The sequence below is a fragment of the Phaethon aethereus genome (assembly GCF_964289735.1).
Source record: "Phaethon aethereus genome assembly, chromosome: 1".
In the NCBI taxonomy this organism is placed as follows: Eukaryota; Metazoa; Chordata; class Aves; order Phaethontiformes; family Phaethontidae; genus Phaethon; species Phaethon aethereus.
In genome coordinates, this window is record NC_138575.1 from 59,831,625 (window position 1) to 59,858,659 (window position 27,035).

Sequence of the window (27,035 nt, forward strand, 5' to 3'; positions counted from 1 at the left end):
CTATGTGGAGCTGGCGCAGATACTGCTCCTTTCCAACTTGTGGGGTAGCAGTGTGCCATAAGGGGGGAGGACATTGAAGAGCAAGTATGGTTTTGGGAAGGGCAGCAGCTCCAAGTGGTGGGGAATGAAGGAGAGCGTTCTGGGCAGCCAGGCAGTTGTCAGCTGCCCTTGCAGCGATGAGTAGTATCCCACGGCAGGGACGGTAGCAGCGAACTTTCTTGGCGTCAAGCTAGGAGCCTTTCAAGAATAAAAGTGCAGTCTCAGGTGAATCAATACAGACTTTTAGTTAGATACAATTTACGATCAACCTTATTTGTTTCCCTGGTGCTCAGTAATTAAGAAGAAAATGTTAGAAGAATAGACTTCCTAAAACCCAGTGGTGTGCTGTCACCCAGGGAGCAAGGCAAAATACCCTTTGTTCTAGCCATGGAAAAACTCCTGAAAGGGAAAGAGCCTGTATGCCAGCCTAGATAATATTAACTGTCCTGGACTTGGCAAGGATGTCCGTCAAGGGCAAAAAGTGCTGGTCAGCCTAACAAGGCTTGTTGGATGTTATAGAGAGATATATGTCTATAAAGAAACATGGCTTTGTAGCTGCAAAAGTCATATTTCTTCCTGTTCAGGAAATTTCTGATAGTAAAGACATTTTGAATCAAAGTATGATTTACAGGGAAGTGATTTAGAAGTAAAATGGGGAAGGATCGTTCTGCAAGAGACACCTCATGGCATATTTACAAAACAAGTTTAATTTCATGAAGAAATGTGTTATTTGACTATATTTGATAGGATTTCTCTTCATCATATTGCCATTTTTGTCTTTTCCACTCCTCTTTCTCTGGCATAGTTCCATGTGAAGAGCTGACCTGGTGAAGGATAGCTATTTCTCCCTCAGTGGCTTTATACATAGCCTCCGATACTCACTGTGATATCTGACTTGGGAGCAGGAATGAAATCAACTTCTGTCAAATGCTGAAGGCCACCAAAGTTGCCAAATTTTTCATGTTTCCTCCATTTTGCTCGCTGGTTCTGGAACCATATCTGGATACAGGCAAGAAAGAAAAGACACAGAAATGAACACGAGATTAAGGAGGAACTGCTCACATGCAACTACTTTCCCTACTCTCTAACTGAGCATCAGAAAACATTGACCTCCAGCTCAGCTGAAGCAGGGGCTGAATCTAAAGGAAAACATTGGTTCGACACAGCACCTTTCACACTTTGGATAGCATATGGGATCTCTGACTATCATGACAGACTCTTTTCTCTCGCAGCTCACAGAAGAGCTAGTACCTCCCTGTTCAAGGAAAGGTGGTGTCACAGGGTGCAGCAGGTCTTCCAGGGTTCTCCTGGGAAAGCAGATCCTTTCACGGTCAAAGCCTTGCAGCAAAGGCACACGGCATTCTGTTCTCCCTAGGAGGTGTGATTTGTTGCATGGCAGGGTGCTTTCACCCTGTTCCCAAGCGAATGGACGGGGAAAAGAACCACCTAGATGTTTTGCTGGGCTGCAATAAAAATGTGTCGGTGGAGATGTAGTAACAAGGTTCTTCCTATATTTAGCTGGTAGCACATTGAAATTCACATAAGGGACCTAAGCAAAAGACCCAAGGGGATGAAAATTTATTGTGCAGCCACAGTCGTGTATCTTGCTGCATGGCTGTGAAAAGTTGAATCCCCCTTCCATTGTAGTTTCTAGCTGGCTTGGGAACTTGTTGTTTAAATGTAAGCAAGTGGTTCACATGAACACAAGGTGGTAGTGATCAAAACCAGATGCTACTGCATTGTAAATATGTATGTATTTTAAATGAAATAATGAGCAGCTCAATTATTTCTGTATCTCTTGCCCAGGAAGTAATGGGAATGTCAGGAGCCCTCTGCTATATTGCTGATAGTTAGCAGTATCTGAGGTTACGGAAAGCACAGCCTTGTTTATCTGGCTTTGCATGTGTTTGAGAACTGCTTAGTCTGTATGAACTGCTCCATTCCCTTTCTACCATGCAGGAGTTACATGGTGAAACGGCACCATAAAAAGGACTCATCTTTAACACTGACAAAGTGATTGAGGGCAGAGGCGGGGACTGAAGCCAAAATTCAACCTCTGAAGTGCTCCTTCTGAAGTCTGCGCATAGGATAAAGTCCTTACTTCAGGGATTTTTTTTTTTAAATAAAGGCAAAGCTATGTTCACAGACCAAACTGCTCCTGTTTGCCCAACCAGCTCTCCAACACCCTTACACCCAAAATGATTTCTCAATGCCCACCCTGAATTTCTTTTACTGGGATTTAAACATATTCCTTCATGCTCTCTCTACCAGATACCAAGCTACTGATATAATTTATTCTCTACATGCTACTAACCTTATTTTTTCCACTGCTCCTGAGCTTTGTCACTGAGACAGAGCACAGTATTCGCATGCATGTTCACGAAAGTCACAACAGTGACTGTATCAGAAATAGTGTGGCCAGCAGGAGTAGGGAAGTGATTGTGCCCCTGTACTCGACACTGGTGAGACCGCACCTTGAATACTGTGTTCAGTTTTGGGCCCCTCACTACAAGAAGGATGTTGAGGTGCTGGAGCGTGTCCAGAGAAGGGCAACGAAGCTGGTGAGGGGTCTGGAGCACAAGTCTTATGAGGAGCGGCTGGGAACTGGGGTTGTTTAGTCTGGAGAAGAGGAGGCTGAGAGGAGACCTTATCGCTCTCTACAACTCCCTGAAAGGGGGTTGTGGCGATGAGGGTGTTGGCCTCTTCTCCCAAGTAACTACTGATAGGACGAGAGGAAATGGCCTCAAGTTGCGCCAGGGGAGGTTTAGATTGGATATTAGGAAAAATTTCTTCACTGAGAGGGTGGTCAGGCATTGGAACAGGCTGCCCAGGGAGGTGGTGGAGTCGCCATCTCTGGAAGTGTTCAAAAAACGTGTGGATGTGGCGCTTCAGGACATGGTTTAGGGGACATGGTCGTTCTGGATTAATGGTTGGACTTGATGATCTTAAAGGTCCTTTCCAACCTAGTGATTCTGTGATTCTGTAACAGTGCTAAAGCCAGGGACAAGTACCTCCTTAATCCTGCCTGACATTTCAAAAAGACTCATTTGGCCTCTCAGTTGTCAGCAAGTTGTCCAAGGAAACAAGGGCTAAAACAGAGTGCGGAGGGAGGGTGGTGTGCCCCATGTTGTAGGAATGGCTTCCATTTATTGCTCTATGAGATTGTCCATTTGTTGTTCTCTTGCAGACACATTGACCAATGGTCTGGGGCTTGCTGTACTAAAGAATCATCCTTTTCATTATTTTCCAGTCCTGTAATCTTCTTACCATTTCATATCACTATCATTAAAGATTTTACTGATTTTGTAGTTCAAATTCACCTGTGTCAGTAAATGGTTTCAATGAGAGACCACCTTTGAAATGTCCTCATTTGCAGTTGGACACCTGTTGCAGATCTAGCTCTTGTCTGCTTTGCACATGCCATTTGATCTGCTCTGTTTTCTTAATCCAAGCAGGGAGTAGGACCATGGCAAGGTCCTTACAGTGACATGCCATCAATGTTATTACCTTTATCAACCAAATACATAGAGCCATAGAAGCCATAGAAGCATAGAAGCATAGAAGCATAGAAGCATAGAACCATAGACTAGTTTGGGTTGGAAGGGACCTTTTATAGATGATCTAGTCCAACTCCCCTGCTGTGAAGAGAGATATCTTTCGCTAGATCAGGTTGCTCAAAGCCCTGTCCAAACCCAACTTTGAACACTTCCAATGGTGGGACATCCACAACTTTTCTGGGCAACTTGTTCCAGAGTCTTGCCACCCTCATCGTAAAGAATTTCTTCCTTATATCCAACCTAAATCTACCCTCTTTCAGTTTAAAACTGTCACCAATAAACTCATCATAAAAATATCTATTTTCCATAAACCAGTGTTTATGGAATAAATTAAATTTATTACCCTTTTTTTAAATCCTTCATTAACAGACACTCATATTGGCTTTATCACTGCTTTGCCAAAAATCAGTGTTAGGCTGACAGGCCAGTCATTATCTGGTTTTCCTGCTTACCCTTTAAATACTGACACAACATTAGATTTCTTCAAGGCCCCTGGAATATCACTTGTGCTCCAGGACTGATTAAATATCAACACTGATGACCCAAAGTGCTTCTCAAGCAGCTTTTTAAGAACTACTGGAGGTAAGTCACCTAGATGTCTGGATTTAAAAATATCTGTCTGTAGCAGCTGCTGTTCAACAGTGTCCTTATGGAAAGTGTTTTTTCATCATCATGTGATACAACTACCTTACCTGACATATTTCCAAGGATAGAGCAGAAATTATAACTGCCATTTCTGCATTACCCTTGACAGTCCCACTGTTTCTATAAAGTAACAGATCAATATAATTGTTCACTTTTTTTGTTGTTTGTTCTTAATGGTCTTTTATTGAATTTCTGATGATCCTTAATTTCTTTGATCAAAGCTTTGGCCTGTATCCTTCTGCTTTGTTTGTTCATTTTTTCCAATTTCTTTTTTATAATGTTTACTCATCCAGCATTCTTCATTTTGTGTTGCATGTGGGCATGCACACATGCAGGGATATAATTCCATCTATCCACTTAAACTGTTTCACAACAATCATACCTTTGTTTCTTGGTTCGAGGACGCAAACTTTTTTATGGATATGAAATGTTTTACTTGGTTACCCAATGGTTGCTCACTGTTTTTCCCAGTTAAACTATCTCTTTGAGGTGATTTGACTTACAGTGCTTTTAGTTTTGTCAAAACTATTCTTTCGAAGTACTAAAAGCATATACGAATTCTCTGCATTCTATTATTTTGTTTATGTGTGACAAATGCGATCAATCAAAATTATAACGACTTGTAACTTGTACCTAAATTACTGCTAATTTTCAGTTCTGTGGCCGGTTTCCCTATATCAGCCAAGATGAGGTCAAATGCAGAATTTCCTATGTCATGGGTAACACTGTCTGAATTGGGAATTTGCCATCTGCAATTCATATACAAGGGGCTTTTTACTTCCTTCATGTATATCTCAGGTTGATGTTTCCCATGATAACTTTTTTATTTTTCCCCCTACAGATTATAAATAATTTTTTTAACAGAAGATTGTCCTATTCTTTCATGTGATTTGCTATTCTGTTGGGAACACTGACTAGTAGCCCAGCTTGTGCGTTATAGCATTGGAAATGCATTGTGGGTGCACTGATAATGCTAATGGGCATATTACAGCTATGCTGTTCCAATTCTCCCTGTCACCTAACTATGAAGCAGTATCATCTTGGATAGTCAATAGTCCCAAGCATGTCATAGTCAACAAACTGCTCTGTATTGAAGTTTGATTGTTAGAGTGGGATATGTGCATAGAAGTACCCTGATGACTCTAGCATTATGGCAAGTACAGAAACTGCCTAGTGCAAAAATCATCACAACAGTGCCTGGAAAACAACATCAAATTCCAATACACAGTGGTACGTATATTTTAATGTAGCAGATTTCATAGGCAGTAAACATTTGTGGTTAATTTTGAGCTCAGTCAGCAAGACTACATTACAGCTGGGGGGAACTAGATCAGTTTCCATGCACTGAAATTAGAGTCAGGGAATTTATAGCCTGTGATATCAAAATGCAGAACAGTAAGAAAGCATTTTCATTTGGGCAGCTGTTTTTACTTTTCTTGAGACCCTGTAGAAGATGGATGTGGATGACAGTTTGTACTTGATGTACATTATCCTATAAAAGGTTGATAAATGATTAATAAATATTTTCATAAATGGCCACTCTGTCGCTACAAAGTCCAACAGGTTGCTCATAATCTAACTCCTATTTGCTATGCATTTAGTATGCTTAGAGCTCCTGTTAACCCTTTGATTAATCCTATTTGGTTAGTCCCAGCTGGGCGACAAATACTTTTTTCCCTATTTGTAAAAGGAAAACAGCGATACTGGCCTCCTCTGTAAGGTAACAGAGAGGTCACATATTTCATTAGCATTGTCACCCAGGCATATACTATTAAGAATGTACTCTGAACAAAGATTTGGTACAGTGAGCATAGCCTCTTGGAGACACAATGTACCTGAACTCTGGCTTCTGGGAGGTTTATCTTTGCTGCCAGTTGATTGCGAATATGGACATCTGGGTAGTGAGTCACTTGGAAAATCTTCTCCAGTTCTTGGAGCTGCTCAGCTGTGAACGTTGTCCGGATTCTCCGTTTCCCTTTCCTCTCAACTGTGCAAACAAGAAAAGGTGTATCACATTTTATAGGAAAAGGCCACAGGGCCACAAGAAGATTCAGACACTCAGCAATTTCTGTAAATTGCTATGCAACTGGGATGGCACCTCCAACACCTTCTAAAGATGTACTTACCATAGGTGACTGTCTCCTGACTCAGCAGTGAATGTGTATAAACTCCTTTATCATTCAAGGAGTGAATGCAAAAGTGCTCATTTGCAGTGTTAATTCCATACATCCACTGCATGTCAACAAAACCCTATGTGTTTTAACAGCACTAGCCCTGCAATGGGTTTGTCATCAAAGTCCTTTAGTGTTGGACCAGCCTTTGACCCCTTTTTGCTCCTGTCACATGCACACATCTGTTGCTAATTTATAATCCCTGATTAACTGTTTGTGAAGAAACCCTTAATGTAAACAGAATGAAAGAGTGGATACTCTATTTTGTCTTGGTCCTGTTCTCATGCCTGTAACAAATCACCATCTATCTTTCCGCTCATAGATTTTCCATCCCTATCTTTTCCTGTCATACTGGTCTTACTAAGCTTTCCTCAAGCTCTGAAGTATTATTTTATTCCATTACTACTCTATCAATTTTGGTGAATTTTCTCCTTCTGTATGCCAGCAAGATCAAGGAGTACTCAAAATGCATGAACGTGGTGGAGGGAAGTCAACCATTCCAGACCAACTGACCACTGCAATATTTAGAGACAGCCATCAGTTTCACTGCAGTGTGACAGTGACATTAAAAATGTTACCTTACAAAGAAAAGGCATGGTATTCCTCTGACTGCACTGTTGTGGTGTGGGGACTTTCTAAGTAAGTTTAAGAACTACAAGGCCTTAAAACACATGGAGCAGCATATGGGGAACTTTGGGAGCTGTGAATTCTTAAGGCGACTCTTAGACTGCTCCATTCCTTCCCCTGCTGTGGTATGACCACACTAAAGACTTCCCTCAGCAACCCTACACTGTTTTGAGAATTCCCTCCTACACCAAGGTGTTTTATTTAGATCATGAACTCTGTATGCCACTTGGTGTAAGTTAGAATAAGGTCTAGATTGCTCTGAAATGATGCTGAAGGGCTGATGTCTTGCAAGGACATTGAACGACCAGAGCAAAAAGCCATCTCCCAAGCGTTGTGAGTGACAGGTTTTTTTTCTACTGAGCTTAGAAAACTGCATCCTGATAGGAGCATAAAAATTCTAATATCACCAGTGACTATGATGAGCTTGCTATGCAATGATCTGAAGTAATTGGCAATGACACCATGTTGCTCGAGAAAATGACGTTTTTGAATAACTGCCTGTGGTCTTCCATGGTCTGATGACAACTACCAATTCACACTGTGTTACTAGATGCATACACTTTCTAATGGGAACAGTTAACTAGAGGAGGTTAGCTTAGTTCCTCAAAAAGACATTGTACGTTTTCCCCCCTTTCGTTTAACCATTAGCATCAACTTTTTCTGTTGGGGGATAAAGCAGTGAAAAAGGTAACTAAACGCCTTCACCAATATAAATTGGGCTCTGTGCCAACCAGAAAATGACATTTTTCATTCTGTAATCGAAACTTCTTTGTGATTCTGTTGACACAGAAAATAAGGAATAAAAATTCTGTCCATTGACTTGGTAGGAAGGTGCCTAGGACACAATACCTCAGGACCAGTAAGTGAATATATTCCATTGTGAATATTTCATCTTTTCTAAACCTTTTAGGTACTTTGAAAGGAAACCAGCCATGCAAAAATAACTGAGGAGCTTCATTTATCATAAACACTGTCAATATTCCCATATCTCAGAAACAGCCTAATAAAGCTGATGTCCAACACAGTTAACTCCGTATCATCAGACTTTTCACTGGCCTATCAAAGTACTATTCATTAGACTGCAGCACTGGCTTCAGCCTCAAGAGAAAAATGTTATTTACATTGAATCTTGCTGGCACTACTGGGGCAGAGATCTGAAATGAGAAATATTTTCGTGCGTTTATGTTGAGGATAGCAATGGGCATCCCTCCTAAGAAGCCCTGATTACAAAGTTGCATCTACTTGAACCTTCCCAAAAGATGGCTGTAAGAGGGATTTATTGCTGTATGGATTAAAAGGGAAATATCAGTGCTGAGAATATGAATGTCAGGACACTATGTCCCCTGTAGGTGATAGAGCTAACAGTTCATAATAGTGTCTCTTATCTGGAAGATTTTCACCTCACACCTCTCAGGGGAGCGCTGGCCTCCATATCCTCCTGGGAGATACTGCAGACAGGTAAGATTGAGTACCAAGCTGATATTTTGTCAAGCAGATCATGTTCTGTCATACAGTAATGAATCTCTCTGCTGTTTTTGTATCATTACAACGTATGGTATTTATATTTTTCTAGCACAAGGCAATTCATATAGCAGATCCAGACAACAACTGAAGTTTTCCCTGACCTTGTCATGGTTGCAGAAATTTCAGGCCTCCCTGAGATGTCCTGTACGTCTCCCTGAACACTGAGCTGAGCTCCTGCCTCTACCCAGAGTAGAAGACTGGCTCCACAAACCTGGAGTGGAGCCACAATCTGCAATCTAGCAATTGCTGGAATCTACCTCCGGCATTTCCAGAGTGAAGCAAGAGATGCAAGCTCAAACTGTGACCACCTCCTTGTTCCTGTGGTCCTAACTGTACATAAATGTCTGGGATGCTGGCAGGGTTCTTGTCCTGACAGGTTTTGTGCACTCAGGCAGCTCTGTACCTTCTAGCAATCAGAAAGGCTTCAGGAGAAAGATAACAAACCTTTTAAAAAAAATTAATGAACTGAAATATACTTTCATGACTATGCAAAGCAAAAAAGAAGCTACCTACATTTTAAAACCTAAGATGTCACATTGAATAATAAAAAAAAAGGTGTATTTTAGTATTCCATCAAAATACAGCAAATAATTATTTAGTCCAGTATAAACCCTTTGGTCTCATACATTAACCAGATTCTATAGAATTGGGATGACTGAACTCGACCATGATAGGATTGAAGTGAATGCCAAAGACCAGTGGGATCAGACCTCATCACAGCTGGCACTGTACAAACAGCAATCATTAGTTCTTGCCTGTAAGCTCATACGATGATAGCTATCATCTCCTCTTCATAATGGGGAATCAAAGCTAAAGCAAGATTTTTAGTGCCCAAACGAGAGACTACCAGTTGAACTAGAAAGGAATGGTTTACATTATTAGACCATGCTAGCTGCAGGACTTCTCCAGAGAGTATGTTCATAGGCACCAGAGGCAGAGATGATAATGTGGATATCTGTCCTTGGCTACCAGCTTAAGAATTTGTGGGTGCTGGCAGGAGACTTGGTACAGAGTTCATTGGATTAATCAACCTAGATAGACTCAAGAAATCACTTGTTACAAGCAATGCAATATCATCTTTACAGGGTCGAGGTGTGGAACAAACTCAGTAATGAAGATCATGAGTCTAGAAGGAGCTGCAAAGTCTACCCTGCAAAGAATATATGAGAATGAGAAGACAAAGGCTGTACACAGCTGGTGTAAGTTTGGGAAGAAACTTTTAGTTGAGCTGGGACATCTTACGGTACCTGAGAGGTGGATCCATTGCTTTGAACCACACGGTATTTTAAACTGTGCTGGAGATGGGATGGGGAATGGATCTGCCAGATAAATAATCTCTTACTGTATTCTGTCCCTCTGGGAGCTAAGAAGTGTCCAGGACTAGAGAGCATGGCTTCAGAGAGAATAGGCTCATGAGTTTCTGATGTCTCATATCAGCTTCTTTGGTACGAAAATGACCCAGATAACTTGGTGATGGGCAAAAGAAGCTCCCTATCAGCTCACTTTTATATTCTCCATATTTTTCCTTCTTGAAAGGTGAACTGCTTTACAGATGAGACTCTTATGTAAGGGAAGGGTCTACACAGCACTCAGAAGAGTCTATCCTACTAAACCCAGATTTTTCAAAGCTGAAACTCATCAGATGATTAAACAAAATATAATAACATGAGGTCAGCTATGGGCCGGGAGAGACTAAAGGACAGGCTTTGATTTCAATGAAATGAAATTAAATTGCTAACAAAATAGGCTCCTGTGAACTAATCAAGATTTTTGCCAGTAGGAAATCTAGAAGAGTGCATTTTTTCTATAAGTAATCAGTAATTTTATTTTTTTTTTAAACCTATTAAAAATACAAAAAATCTGGGGCTCTGTGTTAACATTTTCTCTTGCAAGATGAAACTTTCTCTGACTGTAGCTTTGATACCTCCCTTTGCCTTGGGACCTTAGCTTAGAGATCCCATAGCAAACAACAGCATTCAGAATTGCAGTCTGATAAAGAATGTGGGTGGAAGATATAAGAGTAGAAAGTGTTGGAAGTGTAACATTGGCTTTACAAACGTGGCTTTAGAGTCTCTGGGGAAATAAGACTCTGCCTGAGTTTCCTGAGCTATTTTCTATGTAAAAGCTGGGGATATTCAAGTGTACTTTTATGCTCTGTGAAAGTCATTCGCAGGTTAGCTGACTGCTGAAATCAAGCCTGAAAATACCAGGAAGCTACATATGTCAGCATTTGCAGATGCTTAGAGATACAGCTGTCTATACATCGTCTTACTGTTGACATTGGAAGAGCCAGATTCTCCATGCTGATAAAGCAGTATAGCTCCTTTAAATTCAGTAACAGGATCCATTTGTCCTCTGCAGATCTGGATTTATTACTAGGTCAGCCTTGGAGCAAGCTGAAACACTTGAACTTTGTAGAAATACAGATTCTTCTTGAAGGTGTACGGTGAAAGGATGAGATCAATGGGTACAAGTTGCAGCAAGGAAAATTCTGTTTACATAATAGGAAAAAATGTGTTCACCATGAAGGTAGTCTGATGTAGGCCTGGAGAGGCTGATAAGTTTCAATCCTTGGACATATTCTAAACTTGACTGAACAAAGGCCTAAGCAACCCGGTTTAAGCTGGTGCTGCTTAGAGTTGGAGTTGGACAAGATGGTCTCCAGAGGAACCTCCTAATTTATTTTGTGTTCTCTGATTTCCTAATATCCACATGAACTGAAGCCCCCCATCATTCTTTTCCTAAAAAATAAGGGAATTTAAGGCTTTAATACTATGCACAGCTCAAGGAGTCTGATTTGCAGTAGTTTGTTTACACAGTTTTAGTTTAGCATGTTATGGCTTATTTCCACTATCCAGTATAACACAGTTACAAGGTATTAGAGGTATGATCAAATGAATACTGAAGAATACTGCTTGTGCCTGTTTGTTAAGGAAAAAATGTGCAGCTGTAGCAATGCTGTGCTTGGGCAAATTCTGCAAACAGCCTATGGTACACCTCGCACTGCTGTTTCTCAGCTGCCCTGCATACCTGAACCAGCTAGATAAATGTTACCTCGGGTTGATCTCTGCAATTGCATCTCCCGTTTGCACTTAGCCCATTAGCAGGCTAGGACCCTATCAAGCTTACTGGGTCTCATTACAAGGGTGCATACACAGGAGGGATAAGGTACTAAAAGCCCAGGAGAAGGGCTGGAAGTCAGTCCTGGCACATATTTGCTTTGGAGTATGTAATCTAGGTAGATAAAAACTGGTGGGATCAGTTTATCTTGCTGAAATCCTCTTTGTCATTTCTGGACAGGTACCCTCTCGTGGTATGCGATAACCAGATCCAAAGATTTTGCTGCTTCTTTGACAAGAAATGAGAAAGTAGTCACATAAGCAAGCAATTGACTTTAGCTTCATATCCTCAGAAATATATTTTTCTCTGTGTAATGAAGTAAACTCTATCATTTGTTTCTCAGAAAGAAACTCAGGAGTGTTGAAAAAGAGCTTCATTATATCTGGTTAAGTTCTGTGTTTCCCTTTTAGCCTCTTTAAAAGTAGTTCTTCCCTCTCCTTTTTAATTCAAACAATTACAGATATGTGGGTCTCCCAGCCAATTCCCTCTCATGGCTTTTCTGAATGTTGTTCTCTTGTGGTGACATTCTGCTCACGGCAGCCAAGCCCGTAGCAAAACAACCCCAACTGCAACTCCATCAAAGAGTTACTACAGAGTGCTGATGGCATCAGGACAAAACGTGCTTGCCTGTGTACAGGGATCTGCCTGTGGCAGTCTCTCTCCTAGTTAAAGATGTGGCTCATGGCTTTCAAAAGGGCTTGTGCTTCAATATTTAGGTGGGAGTATGACAGTGTGGCTAATCTTTACTAAAGTGGTTTTTCAGCCTTTGTTAAGAAGGGCTGGCATAGCGAGTGAGACTGATCGTAACTGGATAGGTACAATGTGCTCCAGATAGAGCCTCCTGCTAGTGAAATGCAGCATTTAGCATCCAGCTGCTGGCTGCTCAGGCATTGCTGAAGTTAAGACAGAGCATCATGACTTGAAATTTTAAAGGCTTGAATTCCTCCCTTCAGTCCACAACTCCTGGACGGAGAGTTGCTTCCACCCTGGTGCAGAGTATAGTGCCTAATCACCTGGCAGCAAGGCTGAAATGCAGAGAGGTACAGACTTTAGGTGGTGTGAGCAGGAATGCTAAAAATACCAGCCTAGAAACCTGTTTAAGCAAGCTGTATGGTGGTGGCCAGGGGAGTTTCTTAGTCTGCTTGTCAGAGGAGTTGGCAAGGAGTAGATGGTATGTATGAAATCATTCATGTGGACAATTTGTTATGGAGGATGTTACTCACCATCAACCTGAGCCCCTAGTGAATTTAACTCTTCCCACCTGCCAACAAAATGATGACGGCATTTACAAATGCTGCTGCCCTGACATGGCGTTGTGCGTCACTGGCATAGCCAGCGGTCAGCGAAATATCTGGAGGAAGAAGCATGCAGGCCATGGTTTGAGGGACCCCACCTGACAGGGGTGTGTGTTAGTTTCCATCACCTGATATCAGTTCTGTACCTAGGCTAAATGACCTGTACCTTCATGAATTCCTTCAGATCAAAGTGTATTTGGGGTAGGTATACGGGTAGTTTCTCCATTCCACTAAATCTCAACCTTGAAAAGTACTTTCTGTGAATGTTGAGCTGTTGTCAGACTTCACCTTAAAAGCAGTGGCCAGCCTAATCCAGTAACGGTTCTCACCAAGGACAACAAGTTCCCCACTACTCTCCCCGCACTCTCTGGTCAACCACCTTTGTCAGAAACCAGCCATTTGCCCATGGAGAAAGCTAAGCTTGTTGCAGGTTGTACAGACAGCCTGTTTTCTGCTTTATTCCTACTCTTTGGTGTTATTTGTACTTGCAAACCTCTAGACATCAATCAGGTATGCTTGTTTACATCCCTGCCTCAGAGTCTGCGTTCCCTCCAAGAAAGCATAATTTCATCATTATTTTCGTATGTATTCTCTGCTGTTTCCCATTTCAGCATAAAGCACTTGCTAATACAGTAGGTAAAAGGCCTGCCCTCAATTTCAAAGAACAGTAATTAAAAGTACCAAATCCCAGGGATGTAATGAAAAGTTCTCAGGCAATTTAGGAGAAGCCAGTAAGTACTCGTAAGACCTTTGAAATAAACTTATCAAGATGTGCCATCAACTTTACAAGTGGTCACATTACAGAGATTTGACTAGCAGGAACAAATTAACCTCTGTGTCCTGTGTAATGTACCCTTTGGATTCAAAATTCCCAGGAAAGAAGGGGCTGCTTGAGAAAAGCATTCAATGCTAACATTTGCTTTAACTAAAAAAAAAACCCAAACACAAAAAACATGAAGAAACAACACAAAAAAAATTTATGATAATCCCAAAACTGCTGACAGCTTTGCTTTCTTTGGTGCTTACTTATACCAGTGAGACTTCTATGTGAACAGAATCTGAAGGGTGGGAGTAAAGGATTTGGGTTTCATGCCTTTCATTTAATATCCAGGATGAGGTTGTAAACGGTCAGTCTTCAACGAGGGAGAAGAACAAAGAACCAGCCTTCAACAATGCCTCAGGTAAACCCACCAAAACAAGGTCAATGGTCTGCTGCATTTCTAAATGTATATAGGAACACTGCACTTCACAGACACAAGGCTGCAGACACCATTCACACTGATAAACAGAAGACTGGTAAGACAGCTAATGGCAGCAAAATAATTTATATAAGCATTTATTTTTCCTTCTGCTTTTCCTTTTCATTTAGAATTGCTTCCTTTTGTTCTGCAGGACAATGGGATGCTTGTGCCCTTTCTTGCAGTCCCACTGGCATACTCTGGGCAGATGATATTTATCTGGGACTGTGATTATACAATGCTTAATTGTCTCTTGGGTCTCTCATAAATGCATTAAGATAAGTCAGCATATTGGGGACAAGACTGCTCTGCAAGAGATAAACCATGCTGTTTCACAGGGCTACATGGATTTGGCCATATTGTCCACAAATGAACAGTACAAATGAATTTATGACTTCAGAGAAAACATAAACACTAAGCTAAAGATGCCTGCAGCTGGCATCAGTACAGAGGGGACATGACTTATACTGGAAGTTCTCCAGAACTGAGATCATTGCTACAATTCCTGTTGTCTTTATGATAATTGCCATCAGAATTTGTCAATATGCTTTGGGATCAAAGATGCTATCATATAATAAAACAATTAGATTAATAAAAAGATCCCTGAACTCCCAGTCAGCAATGTGCAGAGGATTCCTGCTACGGAAATATTTGGGTGACGTTGACTCATTATGGCAGCTTCCTCTACAGTGAATAATGAAGACATGAACTGCAGGAAATAACACAGTTGAGTTTTTCCCATGGCCTGAAACCCCCAGTTTCTGGTGGAATTAGGAGTCAGCTCCATTTATTGAAGCCGGATCTACCTTGTGCTTGAATTACTGCCCAGAGAAGAAATCCCACAAGACTGGGCATCCAGCAGTGTCTTAAGGTGATGCTGCTGTCTGACTTCTCCAAGGCACTGACTGCTCCTTCACTGGAGCAGAGGACTGGAACCACTACCCACGTGCAATGCTGACCACACTCATCCACTGCCTTTGGATGTAAGCAGTTATAGTGCACACACACAAATGTATACAGTCAGACCCAGCACGTGTAAAAGACCTTGCAAAAGAATTGCCCATGAGTATCTGAACTAGGCTGGGATCTTGTATGTGGCAGCAGGAGCTGCTGTAGGTCAGGCAGGCAGGCATGTAGTCCTCTCAGGCTTCAGTGCTCGGCTGTCATGAACTGGTCAAGTCCCAAGGGTGTCACATAGAGAGAGAGAGAATTAATCTCTCTATGTGACAAGAGAATCAAAGAGAAGGAATTAAAAGGAAAGTGGGAGCTCAGGATTTAACTTGGGCATTTACATGGACATATTGCTGTGATGCTGACCGACAGCCACAAGAGTTTGCCTTGCTTCTTCTTAAGTTTTGAAGACCCTGGCAGTGATGGTGGTTGCACACAGCAAAATGGAAGCAATTAATCATTTCACAGGGAGCTGGCCCAAGCACAGTCGGTACCCACAGCTCCAAAGTAAGGCCTATCTCTGAATGGTCTCCTCCTAATATGAGTTTTATCAGCACTGCTTTCCAAGAACCAGGTTTTCCAAAAAAGTTTTGCTGAGCTTTTCATGCAGAAGGCCACAGGTGAAAGCAACCAACGAAGGGTTCCAAATTCAAATGGGGGCTTAGCAAAACTAAATGCCACTGTCAGCATATCTCTAGCATATGAAGGCTTTTCTCTTCTTGTGCTTACAATGCAGCCTCCAGGTTCAATGTGCAAGAGGCATTGCTTCCTGTAAATGGTTTGTGATAAGGGCATAAATCTATTTGGTTTAAATGACACTGCATTTCTAAACTGCTTAGTCACAGAAGCCATTTTGTGGCAAAGCAAATTTTTAGGAACACTAGTGTTACAGAGTTTCCTGGAAATATGCTCCAGATTCACACCTAGGGTCACAGTCAGGGTGCTCTTGCTATCTCAGACCACCTGTCCATAAAGGGCTTATTGTCATAGCCTCCTCCTCATCTTTCTTCTCTTATCCAAAAAAGCACCAGACAAACCCCAGCCCTCCCTCCACCTATACAGATGTGTATGCTTAGTCAGAACTTACTGTCCTTCCTCACAAATTATGCAGGTGTTTTATATAGATAGGGGCAGGCTATCTAGGTGAGGGCTAGAGGTGAGAAAGAGGTGAGGGAATGCCCAGCCAAGGACTTCTGATGTCTTTCCGATCAGAAAGCTCTCCTGCTGCTGAGGTTGGCGCTGTTCCCCTGGGCACTTATAGGCATCCCCGGTGTGGGTGTGAGGGAGGTCCTGGGGACACCTCCATATCATATGCTATGGGCATTTGGCACTGCCCGGGTGCCTTGTTAGAGGACCTGTAACTGGCCTATAGCAACCATGCCAGAAGCGCATCTGAAACACCGCAGAGCTGACAGGCATGGAAACAGAAGTTAATTTGCTATCAGCTCGAGCTGTAAGGATTTCTGACTGCTTCCAGGGATGGTGCAGTCTACCTCTCCTGCAGGTGCTACTGCTGACCTTGTCTGGGAAAGGTGATTCCAGCCACAGCCAGTCTCAGGAGAAAGAGCTGCCAGCTCTTCCACCTAAAGCAAAGTGGAGGAAGGAGGCTGAAGCTTATGATGCTGGAAAGGATTTTAAACCCAGGCCTCCATCTCTCTGCTAAGAATGACACAGTGCACGAACAGGATCCAAAACATCATTGTTTGTGCACTGCAGGGAAAATGGCAATCCAGTGCTTTAGATCCTTCCCCCTCCTTCAGCCAGTTTCTATCAAAGGCTCAGCAACTGTGGGAACCAGTAGCCTCGAAAATGGCAGATCATTAAACCTCTGCTTGGTTTCAAATCCCCACTGCCACCAGGGAACAGAGGGATTTTGTTTAAAATGACTTTAAAATATAAGTTGTCAGTGAAAGGGTCTGCTCAGCTTGGCTCAGTTTTGTGCAGATAATCACATGCTTCCCCCCGTTTCTTTGCTGATGAGGCTGCTACCAACCACTGTGCTGGTCAATGAGGCTAAGTGCTGAGCCGGGACAGCCGCCTCCCTCCTCTGTCACCTGGGAAAGCCACCTCCCAACGCCGGTGTGATCCCCGTGGCGGGGGACTCCCTCCCACATGAAATATACTTCCTTTTAACACTCACAGGCAACTCTGAGTGTCAGATACATACAGCCCCTAGTCTTCTGCAAGGAGGCAACGTGATTTTGCCCTGCTGCCATCAGCTGCGTGCAGCTTATGGGGCAGAGGTAGGCTAAACAAGGCTTCAAATGTATTTCACAGAAAAAAAACTTTTCCTCTGCCAGCTTGCAGACTATGGGCTGTGGAAGATGTGTGGATCTCAGGGAAGCCAGCTGATTAAGCCTGCATCTGCAGTCACATGAGCCCATGAGGAGTCTTCAATGAACTTCATTAAAATTGCTTTTTTTCTTTCTTTCAGAAAGGAGTGAATAATAACAAACTATGCAGGACACACCTTACTGCTGCTACTGAGAACCTGTTTTCTGGAGTGTAGTGTGATCATCTGTATTAACTTTTCCTAAAACTCAAAGAACTTAAAGCAGTTTTTCTCACATGCTACTAATAAATTGCAGTCTGTCTGTTAGGAACTTGTCTTCTTCAGGTACCACGCACCCTGCTTAGCTTAAAGTCTCTGTGCAACATAGTGGAAAAGTATATTTGTATTGTCCTTTGCTTTGGCTAAGAGATAGACTGCTGTTTACTAGTGCTCACAGCTAATGAAATTAGCAGATCTACTAACGTGGTCAGGCTTGAAAATTGTGCCTGACACATCCTGCATGCCAGACATTGACAGTTTGCCCATGCACATGCTTGATGACCTCTTCATCACCTGCACAGTGGGTCCAAGGTGTACAGAACACATCGAGCTGATTCAGCATGTTCAGCAGCCTCACTCCCCACATTGTGCAACACCCAGAAATGGGCATTGCACAACCCAGGGAGCGAGGCTGCTGAACGTGGTAACTTCGTAGATTGCCACCCCAAGTAGGAGGGCAATAAACACCCAAAGCTGTCCCTATCATTAAAATTGGTAGGGTTGGCAAGCCTGAGCTAGATCTTTAGCTCCAAGTGTGGGTCTCCATTTTTTCAATGGTGAGGCTGAAGAACCATCCCTGTGACTCAGCCAGGAGCTTTGGCAGTAGAAATATTTGTGATGTCTGTTGCTAGGTATTGCCATGTACATCACTGTAAGGTAACAAACAGATGTATTTTTGGGTACTTTGGGAAAAAATATGGATATAGAGGCACTCACCGTGAAGTGGATGGTCCACTGGGAAATCGCATAGCTGATCTTCCTCTTCTTCATGTTTTCTTTTGCCTTCCAGGTGTTCACGTCCTGTGTCCTCACCCAGGAGGGAAGCTGGGCTGTCAGTAGGTCTCCTGCAGTGAGTTGCCTGCACTTTCTTTGCCCTGGCCATGGGTGTAGCACATGTTGCAGGGAGAAGCATTTTGGCTGAAGGTAAGTCACAGTCTAACTGACTCCTGCTGCTGGAATCTGTGAAGGACACAGCACAAAACAACTTTGCATAAGGCAACTGTTGTTCAGCACACCTTCCAGTTTATGTGGGGGAAAAAAAGCACATGGGTGTGGTCTAGATACTTTACCATTCAAACCTGATCATATTTAAAATGGCCTTAATCCTTCTGTGCTGTGCATCAATGCCAAGATGACCCCATGTTGTATGGGCATGATCCTGGTGAATTTGACCCCAAAATTTATCCTGTTCTCTGCGTTCTTGCACCTTAAAACTTTCAATAGTCCTGGTGGAGGATTTTCAAAAAAGGACTGTAGAAGTAAGGAAACACAACCAAATGATCAAGAAATCTCAGCTTCCCTGTTAGTATCCAAATTGGTGGCTGCCTTTTCTAAAGAACTCAGAAGTACAATAGATGTGGAGCTGCTCTGAATATCTGTCAGCAAGATTGCCATGGAATTCACTGGATACCAAACGTTTTTAAAAATCTGGTCCTTTCTTCTATGTCCCTGTAGGTACATCTACTCTATAGGAAGACGGGCCAGAGAATAGGCTAAAGGTTAGTCTCTTCCCCAATTCAGGTCCATTTGTCCTTTCTTCTACATCTGTGTTGCCTGCCACTCAGATTTAGGCATTGGATAATTCTAAAGGCAGCCTTTGCCCGGGCTGTCAACATTTCACAGAATCACAGAATCACAGAATCAGAGAATGGTAGGTGTTGGAAGGGACCTCTGAAGATCATCTGGCCCAACCCCACTCCCCCGTCAAGGCAGGATCACCTAGGGCAGGTTGCACAGGAACATATCCCATCGGGTTTTGAAGGTCGCCAGAGAAGGACACTCCACAACCTCTCTGGGCAGCCTGTTCCAGTGCTCCGTCACCCTCACAGTAAAGAATTTTTTCCTCATGTTGAGGTGGAACTTCCTGTGCTGCAGTTTATGCCTGTTGTCCCTCGTCCTGTCACTGGGCATTACTGAAAAGAGACTGGCTCCATCCTCCTGACAGCCACCCTTCAGATAGTTCTAGACATTGATAAGGTCCCCTCTCGGCCTTCTTCAGACTAAACAGCCCCAGGTCTCTCAGCCTTTCCTCATACAAGAGATGTTCCAGTCGATGTTCCAGTAGATGTTACATTTCTCATCTGCCTTTGTGACAGGTGATGCTGGTGATATCTAGGAAGGTACTGACAGCCAACTCACCTTCATGAAATCACCTGCAGACTCTTGTTGACAGGACGAACATAAAAGAAATGCATATTGGCCCATTTTCATGAAGTGCAGCCACAAGGTTAGCTTAGATTTGAGCATGGGGTTTATAAACAATGTCAATGGGAGCTGAAGGTAACCTCATCAGTAACCAGTGGTGACATAGGCTAGGACACCTGACCCTGAGTGGTGATGAAATTGGTCACAGAAACCATGATACTTCTTCTTCCATGTTGTCTTATTACTAACACCATCATCTCCGTGTGTAGCAGGGACACTGCAAAGATATTTCAGATTAGTTTTCTGCACTCATGAATGTAGTATGAGTCCTTATTCTTCCCAGTAAAGGTAAGTGGACCTTGCAAAGCCATGCACTGAAATATAACATGCTGGGAAGCCTTGTGGTTCAAGGCAGTGTGCTGTCTGTGGCTGCTAGCATCCCAAGGGAGGTGTGCCAAATACTTCCATTCTCTTGCCTACTCTATTCTACATGAAAGTCTTACCATAAGCCCCAATTCCGAGTGCTTTATGCGCTGCCTTTGGTAGATGCAATCAAGGCTCAGGCTTGGCTCTTCAGAGACAAGATAACCGGGTCCGTGCTGCTTTAATGGCAAACCTAGAATTTGATCTAGCTTTCCTCCATGCCCAGATTTCTTTGCTTGCAAAGGCAAGGTAAGAGGCAACACATAAGCATTACGGACCCATTGGAGAATTTAGGTTCCATGGTTAGCACAACCCTGAAGCGAATGTGACAGCACAGGTTTGTCTAAAGAACATTAGAATCTTAATGCAATAATGGACTGCACTCTTGAGCAGTCACCCATGTCTAGACTCTGGGGTTTGCAGCACCTGTGGCTGTTCCCCTCTCATACCTAAATAGCAGCAGATGTGAACCCCAACAGATTGTACTGGAAGAAACTCCATTTTTTAATATATATTTTACTTCTTGTGCAGTATCTAGCATTGGCAAAGCATCTAACATTTTAGACTTGTCAGAGTTTTATTTTCTGAACAAATAACAAGTTCTTTTTGTAAGTAGCCTTGGAGCAATGATAATTATAACATCTGGAGATGAAGTGCCCAATTCTGCCCTCAGTAAAAGCCCACACAACAGGAATTTTACAAAGGGCTGACACTGACATGAAGAAAATGCAGTTACAAGAGCTCTGGAAATTAGTCAAAGCCTCATGTCAATAAAAGATGACTGTTCAAATGTTATCTTCAAATTATCACCAGTCTTTGGGTAAACTTCTAAACACAAGTGCATGTGTTCAGCCATGCTGACCTTAAAAACCTAGTATGAGGTCCAACTCTGTGTTTGAGGCACATTGTGCAAAATGGAACTCACTTAATTACTTTAGGATCAACTAAGTTTGAGTTTTCTGGTGAGAAAACAGGTGAGGTTTTGAACAGTATTTTTGGGATAAAGGAGAAAGAGAGACCTGGGAGTGGTCACCAGCATGGGGCTGGGGTTAAATGATTTACTCAAGAACTCAGAGGATACCTGTTTCAGCACAGGTTCTTAGCCCACGATTTCTATCTCAATCCCCCATCCCTAAATTAAGGACTAGTTGCACTCCCTTGCTAGATGTGATGCTGCGAAAATGCGTATGTTCTAGAATTGATGGTGCTTATATCCTACAATAATGAAGAACATAAGGGTACCTGAGTAAGGTGCTTTTATGGGTAGTGATTAAAGCTTTCTAAGAATGACAGTGGCATTTTCTAAATTATGGAAGACTTTTCATATGTCTTCATCCTTCGTACACAACTTTCCTCCCCAAAATTTTTCTCTGAGATGCTCACATACTGCAGTGATGAGCACAACTTGTGTATGAGCATGGATAGAATAATCATAAGCTGAAGAAGAGAAAACAGGAAGGGAATGGAAGACTGTGCTAGGCAGATGGGAAAATACCAATGTCTCTGTGAACTGGTGAAAAGAAGTGGGAGGATCTGTTGTTTGAGATCAAAGCAGCGAATCAGAGCGGCATGAACCTTAAAGAGAGGCTGGAAAAATCAAGGAATTTTTCTGAAGGATAAGATTGAAGGTAGATGATACTGAGTTTAAAGCACATATCTGAGACTTGGGAGCCTCAAGGTCTAGTCCTCAACCTTCTCTGGTGCTTGTTGTCCTGAACAAGCAAGGAGAGTCTCTGAAGTGGTAGCTCTTTAGGGCAGCCAGCATTTTTTGATGCGTATTCATGTGACTCCAGCAGAGATTTCTGACAAATACCTATGAGTAGGCATGGGCTAAAATTTCCTTCAGGGAATGCAGTTTTCTTTTCTTTTTTTTTTTTTTTCCAGGGATGGCAATGGCATTTCAGTCTGGCACAACATGAGATATTTATTACTGTCATGCACAGATGTGACTTTAACTTGTGTCTCAAAACAGTCTTTTTGGCTTGACTTTCAATTGCATACGAAAGGATGGGAAATTTCAGGCAAGATAGTAAGATTCCTTTTTGGAAGCAGGAGGTTATTTCAGATAGCCTAAGTTCCATTTAAACCTTTTTGTGTAATCACTGGAGAGAGAGAGATGTGTTGTAGGCATAAGGCTTATGATTTTAGGGTCTTACTAAGGCTGTGAACAGGGAAGGGTCTGTCACTGAGGAGTGCAAGCAACTTTGTATTGTACTGTTTTTGTCTTGCTCCTATACCTTTTTTTTTCCCTTGTTGGTTAATGTGGATTGTATTCCCTTGTAATAGGTGGGGTGAATCGGTGATATGGCCAGGTGGTATCTGTTCAGTTATATTCCTTCAGATGTTTCCTCTTTTGCAATAAAGCTGGGTGGAGTGTTGCTAATGGTGAAGTAAACAATCACCATTGACATTTGTGTGTGAAGCCGCAGTTGTATTCCTATTAATTTGCATATCCTTAACATAATGGGGCATAACACAGGCAGAATGACAAAATTACAGTATCTGTTACTGCTTTTACTATTAATTTCTCAGGCGTAACGTCCTCATCCCAAGCTCTCCTTGGCTTGATAAAGGAGCTCCTGTTGGCGAAACCTGCCAGAAGCTGGGGGAATAATGAACAATTATTTCAGATGTACTTTCAAGCACATTGAAATCAAGTTCCCAGGGATTTCAGAAGAAGGTTTTCTTCTGAAATAGGCTTGCTAGTCTTCTCTGTTTAAAATGAAAGAGTTGGCACTAGTGAGGAGATCAGCACATGCTGGGTGTTTATTTGTGTCCCTTGCAAAAGGCATGATTACCCTTTCTAGGCACTGTGACAAAAAGAAGAGAGGGAAAGCATAGACTGAATACTAAAATGTCTTCTTGTTCACTATTCCTTTTTTACCTTGGTAAGAGTCTTTCAAAAATTCAAAAATTTCAGTAGACTTCAGATCAACAGGTGCAGTTCCAGGTCATCTAGTAGTTGTGTTTGTGCAGTAAACTCACAGATGGCTAACACTGCAACTGGAAAGCTGCACACTTGTGGGAAGACTGCACAGTCCTTATTCCAAATGCCACTGGAATTACACTCACAAAAACCTGTGAACTTAGGAGTCATACCCAGAGATCTTCTCATACATGATCAAATCCTGCCCCAGCTTTCCATGAGAGGCTGGTGCTGTACATCACAGCATCCTTTTTGTAAAAGAATCATAGAATAATTCACTTTAGAAGAAACTTCTGTAAGTAATCTGGTTCAGCACCCCTGGGTTTTTTTTGGGAAAAGACTCCAGGGTAAGCTTTGTCTATGTCCCTCATTTCTGACATTCTGCATCTTCTGGACCTCTGGTCCTACCCATCTTCTCAGCTCTTAATGACTAGATGTCAGGACAAGTGTGATCTTGGTACCTAGACTGCCTAGATCGGACCCAGCAGACGAGCTGGATGATAATTTCTGGCACGGGTATGTACCTTATGCTAGCCATGAGTATGTGTGTGGTGCCAGTTCTTGCTCTCATATGGATAATGGCTTGGTTCAGATACATGCCATCTAGGATGCAGGAAATGTTCTTAAAACCCATAGCAAGATATAACTCAGCCCTGACCTGCAGTACTTCCTTCTTTTCTCCTGCTGAACTATTCTGGAAAAGCAGCTGGATTTGTGTCCCATCCTGGCATTTCCAACAAGTTCCCTACCTCATTTCAGTCCCCTGACCTTGACCAGCACTGAGCCAAATTAGATATGGCTGACTATTTACACAACTTGTTTAATGCCAGTTTTATATGGCATGAAGTTGAATGACTTTGATGAAATACAGCAATTATCCCAAGATGTACAGCACAGGGTATTGCACTTCTGAAATAAATAAACCTTATCTGCAAAAATTGGCAGTTCTGCTGGGAAAGCAAAGGGTATTAAGCTTATGTATCTTTTTGGTGTTAGTAAGAAACCAACACTGAAAACGTTTCATTTTAATTCTCTTTTTTAAACAACCTTGACCAATTGGAAAAAGCAAGATACAACAACATTTGGAATATCGTTACAGCTTTCCTGTTTTCCAAGCTAGTGTAACAGTTTAGTGAATCTTCATGCGTATATACTATTTTCATTAGTTCACATTTGACATTGCCTTAAGTATATTAATCCAACCTTGCTTTCTAGCAGGGGAGAGAAGAATCACTACAGCTACAGCCTAGGCTAGGTGATGAAGCGAAGTCAAAGGCAAGGCCTGGCTGTTCTGCTTGTATTGCTTTCAAGGTGAAAAACTGACTGTACTCTCAGGTGGAGCAATTTGGGATGAGGCAGTACTGGCAGTGCAGTAATGCAATCCTAGGAACCCTCCACGTCCTGCATACAGATTTGTCAGACCTTGTGCTTGGAGCGGCACACTTAGCCGAGACATGCAGTGAAACAGGGATTCAACATATTGATCGTGAAGCAGGCTTAATATAAAAAGGTCCTGTCTCTGCCACACTTCTCTGTTCCCAGAGAAGAGTCTCATGTTGTTAAAATGCAGTTCTGTGGTCCATGTTATGAACAGCACTGACAATTTTCAGTGGTGCTATCTGTCTCACTTTGGAGCCAATGGCACCAAATGACTGCCATGGACTCTCTGGAAAGGACTTTCAGCTCACAAAAAGTCACTCCCACAGAGCTCACAGCAGCATTTCCTCCTCCTTGTAACCTGGCACCTGGGCTCCTTTGGCACACGGGCCCCATTACACTTGCACCAGCATCAGCTATGTCCTTCTGTACCCCTACAAATGACCAAGCTTCAGCTTGTTTCAGTACCGTATTTAAAACATGGCCTGGGTCTGCTCTTGTTCAGGTCCAATCTGCACTGGCAGCTTTTGGAAACCTCTAAATGCTGCAGTCCTCCAAAAGTACCAGTGGTGAAACAGCCAAGCCACACTAGCCATGGCCTTCAGCAACCTTGTCTATCTTTGAAGCTGCCTTTTCTTTGAGCAGCAGGCTGGAGTTCCAGATGACCTCAGGAGGTCCCATCTAACCTCAATTATTCTATGGTTCTGTGAAAATCAGCAGCTTGCTATCCCCCTTCCCCATACGCAGGTTTCTGTGGAAAGCCACAGGTACTGGCACAAAGGCAGCAGTTGTATACGGAGCCCCCGTGCCTGGGGCTCCCACGGCTGTGAGATGTGGTGTGGGCTGGCTCTGCCCATGGTTGGGAAACAAGCTCTGTACAGAGTGAGCGGAGTTACCCCGTGTCAGAGGTGAACAAGAAAGTGCAAATCTTGTGCTAAGCATGGCTGAGAGGCAGTGTTAGTGGGACTGGGCTCGAGCCCAGCTGGTGACTAATGTTACACTAGTGAGTGTGGTGCTCACTTCACTATGGTTTCCTTCCTGATTTAGGCCTTTTTTGCTTTCCAGTCCAGGTCAGCATCCAGTTTGGACATAAAAAGAGCTGAAACTATGCGAATAAGCAATGGTTACTTGGACTTGGAAAAAGATTCTCTCCCTTACTACTAGGTGGTTCACCCAGTGTCCTGGGAAATGGGGTCCTGATCCATGAAAGGATCTCTCCTGCGTTACAAAAAATAAAGTGTAGCATTAAGCTTTGTTGAAAACAGTTGAGAGAGAGGTGAGTGAAAATTTTCTGTCAAAACTACAAGTAATTTTTCAGTTAAGTGGATGTGTTTGTATAGATAAAACATCTCCTTTTCATGGAAGATGTAGATTAAAAAAAGAAGAAGAAATACTGATTCCAGGAAATGTTGGCCATTGGTCTTAGTTTAAGGGAAAAAAAGAGACAATTTCTGTGGGGGTAAAAGTTCACTCAAGGCCAAAGTAACTGAACTGAGGAAACCGAAGTCAAAAAGGCTAATGCATTTGCTGGTTTGCTGAGATCGAAGTCATGCTAGTTTTCTACTAGCTGATTTTATTTAGTTCATGAAAGGACCTAGTGTCCATGATAAGGAGAAATGATTAAACACAAATGCTTTCTCTTTTCTTGTTCCAGCAATTGAGTTCTAACACTCCTTACCTACCATTACCCTTACAGACCATTTCTCCTGCTTGAGAATGAGTGGTCAGATTTATCAGAAAATGGTACTTATATAAGATTTGGCTGTAATTCCAGACAACAGTCAATTCTTGATATAAGTGAAACTCCAACAACTTCATTAAGTTGCACCAGTTTTCGGCTAGCTTCCTGAGTTTGAACACCTGTCCTTCCTTATGACAGGTAATTTTTTTTTCTTAAATAACAAGAGTATTGTTTTTTAAAGGGAAAGACACCAGGATGTATTTGTCTACAGTAAGCACTTCTCACAGTTACTGAAGAAAGCTACCTGCAATAACTGTTCAGGTTGCATACCCACCTCTCCAGTGACACTGGGGCTTCATAACATACAAAATCGTACCAAAGGCTGGCAGCAGAGCCCAGTCTAATGCAAGGTTGAAAGCAAATTATTTAAAAAACTTTATTTCTGTATATATAAAGAACGATTTGTACCTGAATAGGGAAATCCCAGATTCCTACAAAATTTAAAGAATAAAAATTCTACATAATCAAATGGGATAGCTTAAGGGGTTAAAAAGAAAGGAGCATTTTCATTAAGTGTTATAACTGGTACTTACCAAAGGCCAATGGTGATCCTGCTTTTAGGGCTGGAGGCCTCTCAGCGTAGTTACTTTTGTTCCTGGTTTCGCTGTTTAGGGTGTTGCTGGCAGAAGGTTTCTTTAAGATTTCCTCAATGGAAAAGGACAGGCTGGGCTTCCCCTGGCCAGCAGACACCCGGGGGTCCGTCAT

At 42.4% G+C, this 27,035-nt stretch overlaps 1 protein-coding gene across 1 annotated transcript; it reads right to left on the reverse strand.

Annotated features, from left to right (window-relative positions):
• ISX (intestine specific homeobox) lies at positions 1–27,035 on the reverse strand (the record flags this gene model as incomplete). The annotated part of the gene is made up of 5 exons (XM_082015515.1): positions 1–237; positions 922–1,038; positions 6,077–6,228; positions 18,436–18,678; positions 26,864–27,035. 5 exons carry the CDS (start codon positions 27,033–27,035, stop codon positions 1–3), a joined length of 921 nt encoding a protein of 306 aa, XP_081871641.1.